The 14,331-nt window shown below is 39.9% G+C and overlaps 1 protein-coding gene across 1 annotated transcript; it reads right to left on the minus strand.

Moving 5' to 3' along the window:
- Nucleotides 1-659: 659 nt before the first annotated feature.
- LOC130561634 (apolipoprotein L1-like) lies at nt 660-4,294 on the minus strand. The gene is made up of 4 exons (XM_057346088.1): nt 4,162-4,294; nt 2,799-3,392; nt 2,298-2,390; nt 660-2,174 (listed from the first exon to the last, which is right to left on the minus strand). Exons 2-4 carry the CDS (start codon nt 2,939-2,941, stop codon nt 1,109-1,111), a joined length of 1,302 nt encoding a protein of 433 aa, XP_057202071.1. The 5' UTR covers nt 2,942-3,392; nt 4,162-4,294; the 3' UTR covers nt 660-1,108.
- Between the last annotated feature and the right edge of the window lie 10,037 nt (nt 4,295-14,331).

The following is a 14,331-nucleotide window of genomic DNA, read 5'->3' on the forward strand; positions in this document are numbered from 1 at the left end:
TTATGTTCAACAGAACAAAGAAATCTATACATGTTTGGAACTACTTGAGGGTGCGTAAATGATGACAGAATTTTCATTTTTGGGTGGAGTATCCCTTTAAACTTGAGGGCTTAAGTGTTTTTGTCAGGGACTTAATGTGTACGATATTTGTGCAAATGCAATACACAAAAATAAAGGTGAGGAAAAACTTTGTTTAGTGAAAACAAAAAGCAAGGTACTGTATCCAGGAAGTGGTCAAGTTTCCATATAGTCAAATCAGCAGAAAGAATCTGAGCTGAACTGAAAATGTAATGAAAAACATTTCCTTTTTGTTCTCTGGGAGTCAGGCCATGTTTAACTTTCACTTTGTTACATTTTATAGTCCGCCCCATCCGTTATTCACGGATGTTAAAAGTTGTGTACACCTATGGTGCTGCACAGACAAGTTTACCTTACATCATCATGAATGTTCTTCGTCTGTTCATAATCAAAGGCTTCAATATTACAATAGTGTTCAAAATCCCTAAACAAATATATTTCCAATGCTTGATATAGATTTGAATCCTGTCTGTTATGTCACCATCACCCATAGACTATTGACTCCGATAGTGAATTATATCATTTGGATATTTATTGCTGTGCATTTATTAAAAGTGATTGAATGCATTGAATGATTTCAATAAGTTTTAAAGCAGTTTATTTAATGAATTGACATCAATAACAAGCCATCTGGAGAAACTCAGTAATGACACATGGCATTCATGACCCCCAATATACACCACATACACCACAAAGAGTAAATTGTTATTACATATAAAATTCAGAATCTCTGATACTAGACTATATCTGATTATACATTAAAAAGTCATAGTAGTCTACCCCCAAAAGTAAAAAAATGAACAGAGCAAGCTGTGCCTTGGCATTTAAATGTTTATATGATTATGTTTACAACTAAATTGGCAACAGGTAAATCAAAACACTGTATAGCTGTACTTAGCCATTCCTCAGACTTAAAGTACATTGGTCTGACAGTTCTTTGTCATGGGTACACAAATAAACGATGTAAGGTACACATATTCTATCGGTTAACGTTTACATAAATCCTTTTCCTGTAGACTCATTACTATATCTAAGGGAAAAGGGGTTGCTCCAACAATTTTTGGCTCCTCCTAAATCTCAGTTTTCCTATGCATAAGGAATCATAAATCTGTTTCCAGGCCTCCAGCTCAGACTTCCACAGAGCTGCTCTCGACCGGATGAGCTGTGCTTTCTCACTCTTGCTGCCTTTTGCCAGACTTATGCTGTCTTTGCAAATAAAAAAGATATCAAAGCCAATAAACAGGGCGTTTGCAGTGATAAATCCAGCTCTTGCTGAGTTTGAGAGTGCAAGGGGTGTCCCTTTTGCCAGCTGCCCAATGTCAGGCAAGTCTGCAGCCAGTTTGGGAATACTACGAGCACTTTGTGCCTCCTGTAGCCCTATCTTGGTTGCAGTGGCAATCACTTCCTCACTTTGAAGGACTTTAACAGCTGAAGCTGCATCTACCAGGACATCAATACCTTTGCCCACTCCTACAAGAGGTGCCACCGTCTTCCCAGCTGTGACCATTTCGACCACTTTAGGCCACTTGGCACTCCGTGTTCCTTTTCGCTTTTGCACTTTAACCACCAGGTGGTTTCGCTTTTCCGCCAGGGCATCATTACCTTTGATCACTATTCTAGCATGGAGAATTAACCTCCCAGCTCTGATCATATCAGGGATCTGTACACGTTCCAAACTGGCCTTCTCCAAACGGCCTTGAATCTTTTTCACATCTTTCATGTATCTCTGGAAAATGCTTTGTGAATTTTTACCGTGGTGAATGTTGACCGCTGTTTCAGTGATACCTGTGACCAAACTATTGACACCACTGGTCACTCCCAGACCAACCCCTGTCAAAGTGAGAGCCAGAGACACCCCTGCAGTGACAGGAGCAAGAGCGAGGCCAACAATAGACAAGACACCCCCTGCTACACCCACTGAACTACCAGCTACAGTGGAGATATTGGCCCCGAACTTCATCCTGTCCAGCTGAACTGCACTTTTCTCCAGATCTGATAGGAACTGTTCCATCCTAGAGCGACGCTGCCCGAAGAAACCAATGAAGTTTAAAGCATTCTCCTGAAAAAGGAACATCAACCTGGTGTTCTGGTCCATTCTGGCCGAGGGTAGATTAAGAAAGGTAATTTAAATATTTAAATGAAATCAATAAAACATTTTATTTTATCAGTATATATATATATATATATATATATACTGTATATACTGTATAGTGTCTCACCTGATTTTTTTCAACTGGTTCAAACGATTAAGCATTTTTTTCTTGGAACTCTTTACATTCAGACTATACTGTAAAGGATCATCCTTTATCCATCTGTAAAGAGACTCAGTATAATTAACACAGCCTCTGAAAAAATTAAGAAAATATTTTTTTCATATTCAACACAGTATTAATGTTTTTTACATGCATTTTATGATCACTTAAAAAATTGAATTGAATTGAATTCACTTGAAAAAGCCTGATTTCTTTCTGAACTTTCTTGCGTGTTTGCATTCTCTCAGTCTTTCACATTGCTGTTAGGCGACTTTGTCATTCCTGATGTATGTTTTTGTTGAAATTCAACAGACTTGAATTATCACAGTACATGCAGAAATGTTGATTGATGGATAAATTGGTCTCTTATTTTTTCAGTGGATATATTTATTATATATTTCTAAATTATTCCAGTCAAATTGTTTTTCTTCAAAATGAGTAATGTTTATGATTAACAGAAAAATTAACCTTTTATCCATTCTCTCACAAAGCAGTTGTGTAATCTGTATGTATTTGTCTAGCTGAAAGGCCAGGACATCCACATTATTGAGAATTGGAAGAAAGAATGTTTCATCATTTCGTTTAAAGTGGATGAGGAGAGGAGAGGCCATTCTGGCAGCTGTGATGACCAATCGCACACTTTCAGGACTCTCCCCCTTCGGTAGGAAACTTGCAGTGAAGTGAGTGAAGACAAACAGCGAGGTAACTGCAAGTTTCTCCACTGCATCCAGGAAGTGCTCAAGTTTCTCCAGCCCATCAAACGTGTCTTTCAGGACAGCACTCAGACTCTTCTCCAGTTTCTATCGTCTGGAGTCAGCTGTGATTTGAGTTAAACCACTCTTCAGGTACTGCCCAAAAGCCTTGCCTTTGTTCTTTGACTTCTTAACATGATCAAACTTAAGAATGATTTTGTCTGCTTGATCCTTGATGTCTCTCATCATCTATAGCTCTGTCTTTCTCTGAAGGGTCCATTTTTCTGCTTTGTCGCAGAAGTCTCTTACTGTCTGAATGTAGCCGAAGGTGTCCACAACATACTCTGACAGTAACTCCTGTAGGTTTACCCTAAATGACAGCATTAGAGGAAGTTTGTTAGTAGCGGAGATTGTGAAATTGGTGTCACCATATTTATAATTATATAAATGTATATATCATAAACATGTCATATTTTTACAATGAAGTTGAGGCAATTTTTTAAATTTGCCTTAATGTTTTATTTTTCAAATCAGATTTTTTCAACATTTTTCCAACATACTATTTTAAGTTTAAACCAGTGGAGTTGCTTTAACTTAAAAGATATGAAATGGCTTAACTTAAGTCAATGTAATGTAAAAAAATGACAGATTTAAAAAGTAGGTTGAAATTGCTGTACTTAAAAATGTATGGTTGCAAAAAACTTTACAGTGCATTACACAAAACAGCTATTGTACCATGGGTGTAGTTCCTTCAGGATTACAGATTGTACCTTCTGGAGCATTAGTCATGTTTCTACATGTTGAAGTGTCTTCAAATCTAAGTTCAATTCTTTAACCTCTTAACAAGTGGCCCTATTTTTGAGCATTGTATTGATTACAAAAACAAGAACAGAACCCGAACGAGTGTTTTAGCTTTCAAATGATGCATAGTTTTTGATAGTTGATTGAATATTAATGTAAAACAAAGATAATAAAAATGCAGCCACACTAAAAAAAGCCCTTACCACAGGCCCTGTGCATGTATTAAATATTATTTTAGAGTTAAACACTGAGCACTTTTTATTAATGCACCTATACATTTTGTTGTAGTTTTCTTCTCAATGTAAAATTCTTAGGTATGTTATGATAAATCTACCCACCTGCTCTCCATTGTATTTAAGACAAATCAATCTAATGATGACATTCACTGTGATGAACACAGTTAGAGCAAAGTTTCTTTGTTCGTGCTCCGGGAGTTTGGTTGTGTGTAAGTTTCACTTCCTTTTCTCAGTTGTCCAAGATTGCCCCGCCTATTACCCCAGTTGTTAAAGACTTCCTGAAGAACTTGTGCCTTTTTGATAAGGTAGGCCATATGCACTGTAGTTTATCTGAGAATTTTTAACTTAGTCATTTTTATTTTTGAAGAAACATTGGTTTTCGTACATGTGATAGAGCTTTGTTTTATTCAAGTCCACATGTAAGGCAAAAGTTATGACTGTTCTGTCTGACAAAACTCTCACTCCCCTTTTGGGATGTCAAATTTGTCCACATAGTGTACTTGTGAATTAATGATTAATGATTTGGCAAATGCTGTCTGGGTGAAAATTACACCACTCCTGAGGTCTGTGGTGCTTGACAAACAGCAAGGTACCTGCTAGTTTTTCCACAGCTTCCAGAAAGTGGTCAAGTTTCTCCTCAATTAAATCCTTCAGCTTTTTTTCTAGTTTCTGATATATGGAGTCAGCAGTGATGCACCACTCCACAGGTACTCTCTAAATCCCTTGGCTTTGTTTGAAGACACCCACTGCTACCCCCCATTGAACTACCAGCTAGTGGAGATATTGACCCTGAACTTCATCCGGTCGAGCTGAACTGCCCTTTCCTCCAGATTTGACAGAAACTATCCTAGAGCAGGGATCGGCATATGATATCAAAGTTGGTTTCAAATCATTCTTGCGGTACTTTGATTGTATACCACAGTCTGCAGACTGGATTGCATAGTGCAAAGTCAAACACACCTGGATATCTTTAGATATTTTTAACGTACCATGAAAGCATGCATAATGTGAATATTTTTAACGTACATTTTTTAAACAAATGCAAGGTGGATTCGGAATGCCTTATATTCCACAACGAACGGACAAGGGAATATTTCTACTGAGAACTAATTAAAAACACTATTTGTGCATGTTTAAAATGACCCATAGACCATTTTGCAAGATGTGAAAAATGTTAGTCCAGAAGCACTTTCGGTTTCAGTTTTTAACACTTTATTGAAGACATTTCAAATACTCAAAAACTCACTCCATATATTAATAAGCTGGTTAAAGCAGGCAGTTCTAAACATTATGCATACAGGATTTTCCCCTGCTTTATAAAAGTAGCTTAGTTACATTCATCTTCATTACAGTACTGATCAGCAGACAGACAAGACACCCTTAACATGTGACAATTTTCTGCTCATTCTGAATCTAAATACAGATTTTACCTTTAAGTGCGCATACAAGTTTATGATTAACATGTGAACTAAATGTGCACCTGATTTTTGCATCATTATTTTGACTGTAAGTCAATAACGCCCTCTGTCGGTTGGGCATACCAACATGGCAACTTGAACACTTTCAGTGACTTCACCTCTTGCTATTCGGGTCTTCCAGGTATTAATTCAGTTATTTGTATTATGTAATGTAACATTCTTGCTACTGACAATGGACCCATTACCCCAAATGAGCTCCCCACCCCTATTCTCGAGCGAAGCTGACTGAACAAACCAATGAAGCTCATTAAAGCATTTTCCTGAAAATGAACATCAACCTAGTGTGCTGGTCCACCCTGGATATAGGGAGAGCAATAGAGGTTAATCATAGACATTAGTTTCAATAAGATTACAACTCAATTACAAGATTACTGAAGAGAATATTAGTAAACAAATTTGTAATTTCCTTCTTAAAATACATATTTGTATGAAAACACTTTTACTAAATAGCTGTAATATAGTTTGTTTAGACTTTAGTTGTATTTTTAACACTTAACACTATCTCTTTAAATATTTCTTGGCCATTAAAATTTACACTACTGCTGCATTCCAAATGGAATAAATCATAATTTAAATGACGTCAGCCATATTCAAGGATTGTTCCAAACCGAAGTGCTTAAAACTGACTACTTCCAAGGGTTGTTTGAAATTAAAATATTTATTTTATTTACATAAAAAACAAAAATACTTTGTACTATACTGGGCATGAAGCATGTATCCATGTAGTTTAATTACATTCACAGTTGGAAACATCTTATGGCAAACTTTGTACTAATCTTTTACACGTGTTGTGATTTGTTTATGGTTTAAGGTTACTAATAAAATGTACTCAAACATACAATGGCCCATATTACATTATAGTCCACATGAGGGAGCTGTTCAACAACTACATTGCCCTTCCTGTTTTAATTTGAATTCCAACATCAGTGTAGTCTTGTAAAAGTCTTAATATATTTAATAAATCAATACATTTAATGTAAATAACGATATCAGTTATACAGAGTCCTGGTTAAGATGGCCTTACAGTGTTTACTTTTAGTGTATTGCACCACATTGAATAAATTACATGTAAAAATGATTGGTGTGTGAGAGTATAAGAGGGCTTTCTGCTGTGTGTTTAGTGGTGACACAATATTAAAGCTAAATGAACTGGATTGAGAGGTCTTCCTGTAGTTTTTTACATCGCTTGCTTTCCCTTGTCAGCTGTTAGGTTTGTTTAGCTGTGTGGATGTAATTTGCTTTATTTAGGATTACATTAAACTGGGCTTTGTGTTTAGATAAAAGTGTTATTTATTTTAAAAATCCACTCTCGTTTAATTATAAAAAATAAGAGGCATTATTTAGGTCACTAAACACTCAGCTAATAAGTAGCTTATCTTTGCAGGTCTGCCCTTCTTGCACTGACCTACCAGAATACCATATTCTCTCTCTGAGGATCAATAAGTTTAAAGCACAGGAACAAGGGGAGCCTTGTACCAAGGTAAACTTTATGACACACATGTAATACTGGATATTTATCAGTGGGTTTATTTGTGTTTACTGTACCTGTGCAGACAGGAAAGGTTATAAAATGTTTTTTTAAAGGTCCCTATAAATATGGCTCCCCTTGGGTCCCTCCGTCATTGTAAGACATTTTTTGTCATGATCACCATAATGCTTTACAACGTATACCATGATACTTTGTAAAGTAAAAGCACACCTCTGTTCAACAGTCTTCTTGTCATGGCTCTGCTTCATTTAGTCATGTTTTGTAGCAGAGCCATGACAAAGTCTTTGGTTTGGTGTGGAGAGAAACATATTATTGTTCTTTTGACAATAATATGCGTTCTCTCCAGTGTCTCGTCATTGGCCCCGCTCCTCTCATTTCCTTGTTATCCTTCCCTGAGTGTTTGATTAACCACACCTGCCCCATGTCGTTATCCCTCGTTTGTCTTACCTATATATACCCTCTTGTTTCTTTGTCCTGTGCCCGTGTATTACATACATGTAGGTGTATCGTGCTTGTCAGTGTTCCTGTGATCCTGGTTTTCTGTTTCAAGAACCCAGTCCTGTCTAAGTAAGTGTTTGAGTGTAGTTCATGTCAAGTATTGTTTCTAGTTTAGTGTTTAGTTAGTTTTTCATCCCTGTTTACCCCTATTATTTTCTTGTCTTGTTTACACCCCCTCGTGGGTTTTTGTTTTGCGTGTTTTTTTGTAAAATAAATATTATCTGTTAACCCCTTCACTGCTGCCTGCGCTTGGGTTCTTCTGCCAATTCGTGACAGAATACACGGGCCATTACTGAACCCAGCAGGCAGCATGAGCACCGGGCGGTCCCACCTAGCTCGCCTCCTCTGCGGACTTCGCCAGGGGAACGAGAGCGTGGATGAGTACGTGGATAGGTTCCTGGATGTCGCCGAGAATGGGGTCTTTGGGAAGGAGGAGCTCGCGGTGCTATTTAACTCCGGTCTCAGGGACCCACTTTCGCGGGTGGAGATGAGGGCGTTGAGGCCGTTGGACTTCGATGCCGTGTGGCTGTCTGCCGCGGAACGATCGGAGTCCACAGCCTCAGCAATTACCAGCTACCCATCTCCGCTGGTCACGATTCCTGAGCGTGGTTCCCTGCAGATCGGGGTTGTGGGCACCGCCACTCCATCCTTCCCACTCTCGGCAGCCTCTCCACCATCCAACAGCCTCGTTGGCAAGCGGTGGAGGCGAGCATCCTGGGAGTCCACCTCCGAGGAGTCCCAGCCGGAACCAGCCATGCCTTCTACATCCTTCCTTCAGCCGACCTCCAGGCGGGTGGCTCGGCTGAAGAAGAGGCAGCGGCGGGCAGCACGGGCTCCTTCCAGTCCGGCGATCCAGCCCTGCGTCCAGTCCGGCGATCCAGCCCTGCGTCCAGTCCGGCGATCCAGCCGGCGTCCAGTCCGGTGATCCAGCCGGCCTTCCAGCCGGCGTCCAGGCCGGCGATCCAGCCGGCGTCCAGTCCGGCGATCCAGCCGGCCTTCCAGCCGGCGTCCAGCCCTGTCCAGCCGGCCTTCCAGCCGGTCCCTGGGAATCTCCCAGGGTCAAAGACTGTCCCTCCCAGGACTTCCCCTAAGTCCCCTAGGACTACGCGCCCTCGAGCGCAGCCGGGGACTAGAACTGTTCCCCCCTTGGACTCTTTTGTTCCCCCATGAACTCTTGTTTTGCCCCACCCCCCCTCCCATGTATGTTATTCTTGTTGTCACCCCAACCCCATGATAATTTTGTCTTGTTTGCCTTTGATTTTGTTTTCCTTGTTCTGTCTTGTCATGTCACTGTCTCAGTCTGCCCTGTCTCGTCCGTCTACCCCTTGGTGAGCACCTGGAGGTGCTCATTAAAGGGGGGGCTTCTGTCATGGCTCTGCTTCATTTAGTCATGTTTTGTAGCAGAGCCATGACAAAGTCTTTGGTTTGGTGTGGAGAGAAACATATTATTGTTCTTTTGACAATATGCGTTCTCTCCAGTGTCTCGTCATTGGCCCCGCTCCTCTCGTTTCCTTGTTATCCTTCCCTGAGTGTTTGATTAACCACACCTGCCCCATGTCGTTATCCCTCGTTTGTCTTACCTATATATATACCCTCTTGTTTCTTTGTCCTGTGCCCGTGTATTGCATACGTGTAGGTGTATCATGCTTGTCAGTGTTCCTGTGAACCTGTTTTTCTGTTTCAAGAACCCAGTCCTGTCTAAGTAAGCGTTTGAGTGTAGTTCATGTCAAGTATTGTTTCTAGTTTAGTTAGTTTTTCATCCCTGTTTACCCCTATTATTTTCTTGTCTTGTTTACACCCCCTCGTGGGTTTTTGTTTTGCATGTTTTTTTGTAAAATAAATATTATCTGTTAACCCCTTCACTGCTGCCTGCGCTTGGGTTCTTCTGCCAATTCGTGACACTTCTTGATTTAAGATATGACATCAAAACACAGAAATACTGTAAAAGAGAGTGAGTATTGAGTGAGTAGACTTTGGTTAAACTTTACAAAAATGTTGCTTCAGTGTCCTGCTGATTGTCTTTGGCAATAATTGCATAATGCAGTTATGACATCATGATCATATTCAGCATGAGGTTCTGACAGTTCAAACATATTACTACCGTTAATGTTTTAGAGATGCTATGAATGGTGGTGGCAGTGTGGCTCTCTCTCTCTCTCTAGCCGGGAGACTTAGAAAGAGCAGAAGGTGTAATTAGAATGCGAGGGAGCAAGCCGCTGCTGCAAATTGAAAACATATTGATTCTCCCTCAGCTCTGTTCTCCCTAGCCTGAAAACAGGAGCGAGGTTCACACAAGGCAGGAGAGAAAACGAGAAAGAGTGGTTTGGGATGGGGGGGGGGTCGATAGAAAATGGAATTCAAAGAGAGAGAGAGAAGAAAGGAGATTACATCACACTTTGAATTGTATGGAAAACAATGGCAAATATTTTGTTGTTTACTGTAATAGTTGGGCTGAACTAAATGTTAGGTGATTCTGGGCTGATTCTGTGTGGATACACAGCCCTCGCCTGTTAACAAAGCTAATTTTTCCCCATATAAAATGAAAAGAGGGCACTCTGGTGCACTGTGTACTGTTGTCAGAGAAGAGGCAGAAATAGTTAAAGCAAAATAATTTGCTTGAAGGAAGATTCGTAAGATGCTGTGTTTGTGTGTGTCTGGGTACAAGCACAAAAATAGGAGCTGAATAGAAGGCAGATGGTAAGTCAGAAGTGTGAGGCTGTAAAATGCAGCCATGTACTGTGTGCTGTATGTCGGTGTCTCCCCTTAGGCAATACAATAGATTCCTCACGGTGTGTATCAGAACTCTACAATATACCGGCATTCCAAAGAAAACTTTGGGGATGTGGATTTTAACACAATGTCTCTTTTAGCATATGGTTGATGGTTGTTTATTTTAGAACTGAAGTAAATACTGTTAGAACTGCTAAATATACATGCAGTTTCTAGCTGGTGTCAGGCATCAGGCTATAAACACCAAGCAGTCTGTTTGAAAAAATGCACGGCTAGCCGTGGATTATCCCTTACATATAGCAAGGCGCTAAATGGTTGAATCTGATGGGATGACAAATGTTCCAAGTTGTTTCATTTTCCTTAACTGTGAAGATGCTCAAAGTTTTTTGTTCCAGGTTTGGTTTCCACATTGGTAGTTCTGTCACATTACCAATTACAATTTCATGAACTTTTAATTAAAGAGAACTTCAAAGAACAATGGAGCCATACAATAATAAAAGATTTAGGCCCGATTCACATTTCGCATCTAAAACCGCGCAGAACAGGCGAGCTGCACTGTGTTCTCCTTTTTTTCCAAAGCGACTTTGCGCTCTCCTGGCATCTGTCGTCGCTAAGCAACCATGGGCCACGATAGTTGGTGAGACGAGGAGGTATAAACAAAGGATATATGGATTATATGCACTGAAAATACCTTGTAATAACTCTGCTACTAGATTTAATTATGCTGTGATCATCTGTGTCTCCATCTTCATTGAGCTTGTCTATATTGGCTGATTGGTTCTTGTCACATGACCTGCGGTGCGCTTGCGGCTTTCTGAAATATTGAGATTTTTTCATCTCGATGCGGCGCCGACGCGCCTGAAAAAAAAGAGCGCGTCGCACTGCATGCGCATCGCGACCGCGTCGCCCACGATTTCCACGCGCCTGCCGCACGTCTACATTTAAAATAACGAATATGCGCGCGGAAAAGACGCAAAATGTGAATCGGGCCTTAGACGAACACTGGTCAGATAAAAGTGAGTATTTTTTAGGGCTGTCTATACTGTGCATAATTATTTTGTATTTATATACACATAAGTACATGTATATATTTAAGAAAAATATAAAATATCAATAAATGTTTATATACAATTTAAATTATACAAAAATATAAATAAATGCATGTAAACATTCCCTAAATATATATGCAAGTATGTGTGCGTGTATGTGTCTATAAATACAAAACGTTTATTCTGGATGTGATTAATCACGAGTATTCGTTTGACAGCCCTAATTTTTCTTAACTTTATTTCACACAGATGACTGCTCTGTGTTTTAATGTATGGGTTTATGTGACGAACAGTAGTGATCAAAAGTGAGGACAAAAAAGGACACGGTTTCGGGAGGACAACAAACTTTTGACTCTTTGAATTAAAATTCACAAACCAGAAGCATACCCAACAAATGGAGAAGAGATGCCTCTTCATAAAACATAATATTTATTTTATTTTATTTTCCATGTGCCCATTCACGAGGAAAATGTATCATTATGGATGTGACACTCCTGAAAATGGCACTTATGACTATGGAAAATCATGCACTAAAAATAAAACAAGTGCTTTAAAAACTTAAAGAGAGACCTGACATGGGTATTTGATCCACCAAATGTTGACATCTGTGCTGTTATTAAATCCTTTAGTTAAAACTCTATTTTTTCATGGTAAGGCTGACATTTGACAAAAAGGCAAACCGCAGCGTATCAGGAAAAGATCCACTGAAAAACAAATAGCTCACAGGAAATAAAGCAAACATTGACTAAGAGTCATATCTGTTATTAATTTTTCTTATCCTTCCTTGTGGTAATATTTTGGAGACATTCCTCTCGAGCTTCAGTTTATACTCCATCACTAATGACACATGCATACAATTTTTGAATGCATCTTTAATAAAATATTTCAAGTTGGACATCCCTTTTGGCCGCTACTGTAGATGACAGAAAGCTCTTCCCTCTGTCTCAGACGCACATGATGTAGGCCTATATACAGAACATTGTTACACCAATGACATGTTACAAATAGCCTGGTTTGGCCTGTTTTTATAATAGATGCCCTATCTGTGGTGTAAAAAAATACTTTTTAATTTAGATAAAAACATCAAAAAAGCAACATTAATTAAAGCAACATTCCATCCAATCTTCCATATCCCTGCCCACATTTATTTAGCAAAACAAAGGTGAGGTATATTCAACCCAGTGTATCAATAATCCATGGGACCTTCAGCCCAGAGAGTACTGTCTAACCCCAAAGACAGAGTGTGCCCCGAGGCGAGTTTTACCAAGAGAGTCCACATAATCACATCCAATTAAAGAAACCACAAAAAAAGACTGCAGTTGAAAGAACTACCTTATCCATGACTCTCTCTTCCTCTCTTTCAGGTTCAGATTCTCTCTCTCTCTCTCTCTCTCTCTCTCTCTCTCTCTCTCTCTACTCCAGAGCACAATTTACTTTAAGCATTCCTTAAACCAATGCTCAGGGGGTGTTTTAACAAGCAGTTGATTAGCGCTGGTCTTTTGCAAGCTAATGTTGAGCAGACATTAAAGGTCCACGTGGGAAGGATGTACCAGTGTGTACCGGGCCTCGGATGCACACTCCCTGCTCAATGAAACGATTTCCAACGTCAGTGTTCTCCATGTGTCAGTGCAGCCCAAGCCAGCAGGAGCCACAATATGCAAAATCTGCTCAGGGATAATGGAGCCACGCTGAATTTCAGTATCACTTTAAACCCCATGATAATAAACTCCATGCGCCTTAAAATGTTCGCTGTAAACTGATAATAAGCACAGCGGTAGCCCGGGTAGTATCTCACAGGTAATACACATTTTTGTTGTCAATGTTATGTGTACTTCAAGCAAATTATTGCACAATTTTATTTGTGTTTTTTATTAGTGTTGGTGAAAACATGGTCACTACCCACCCATACATTACTAATGGGGCACACAAGCCACCCTTACACTGATTACAACCTCATCCCTAAAAAACTCATCCATTCATGTCCATTTAATAATTCCCTATGGTTCAGTAGATCACACACTCAGGCTCAGTGGTCAAAGCCAGAACTCCTGTTTGCTCATTGTTCATTCCAGTGATCATGACACAGCTAATAGAGGCCGGATTAGTGTGCAGGAACGGAGTGGGCAAACACACAGAGACTAATGATGGAGACCAGCCTGCACCACTCATGCAGCCAAGCCCATTATCTTTGTCCCCAATTTTACATGCCTTGCATACCATATTTCTCAGTTTAACCTGGGTGTAGATTTGAAGGTTGCGCTGGAATAGATTGATGGCCCGTGCGTGCCATGTCTCCATGTTGGTGTCTGCTGCATTATCTATTTACCCACTTTCACTGTTCTGCCCGTCCCTATTGATAATCATAACTTGTAATGTATTGTAATGTGGCATTTTATTTATGTGCATTCATGAGCATATGCCTTATACGCTTCTTTATCTAACTCTTTCTCTGCAGGTTTGAAATCACACTCCACATTTCCCTGCTTCACTAGATCTACTACCCTATATATTTTGTCCCCTTCCTCTGTGTGTCTGTTGTTAGTGTGCTCTCCTCATCTCTGTCGTCTGCACTTTGAATCCGGAGTGGTCCAGCACTGTACCAGACTAGAATTTTAAGCATGTCCTTTGGTCAGGAGAAGGGGGCGGTAGAGTTGGTTGCTGTATGCATGCAACTTAAAAGAGCTCTAAAAGAGGGCTGTAGCGTGGCACGCATGAGATCTCAAGGCACGTTTAAACGCGTCCTGTTTTAGCGCTTGAATGACGAAAATCGCTATATCGTGCTGATTTGCAACCACATGAGTTTTTGCTCTAAAACACTGTGCATGTGCACATTATACAATTAATTCTTTAATTAATGCTTTTGCTTGTCTGAACTGCAATGGTCTGCACGCGTAATGCCAACGCGGACGCGCGTCAAAAAACCCGCACGAATCCCGGAGGTCGACATTGAAAACCCTATGTGCTGTTTCTTAAAATAACGTTAATTTATTGCTAACTATTGAACTAATTGAAGGAGGTGCTTCAATGC

Source organism: Triplophysa rosa, linkage group LG11, assembly GCF_024868665.1.
Source record: "Triplophysa rosa linkage group LG11, Trosa_1v2, whole genome shotgun sequence".
In the NCBI taxonomy this organism is placed as follows: domain Eukaryota; kingdom Metazoa; phylum Chordata; class Actinopteri; order Cypriniformes; family Nemacheilidae; genus Triplophysa; species Triplophysa rosa.

Excerpts from the sequence above, each read along its gene's own strand:
- LOC130561634 (XM_057346088.1), bottom strand. The coding sequence starts at position 2,941 with ATGGCCTCTCCTCTCCTCATCCACTTTAAACGAAATGATGAAACATTC. Across the intron at positions 2,391-2,798 it reads TGTGAGAGAATGGATAAAAG|ATGGATAAAGGATGATCCTT; the intron begins GTTAATTTTTCT and ends GTCTCTTTACAG. Across the intron at positions 2,175-2,297 it reads AACCAGTTGAAAAAAATCAG|AATGGACCAGAACACCAGGT; the intron begins GTGAGACACTAT and ends ACCCTCGGCCAG.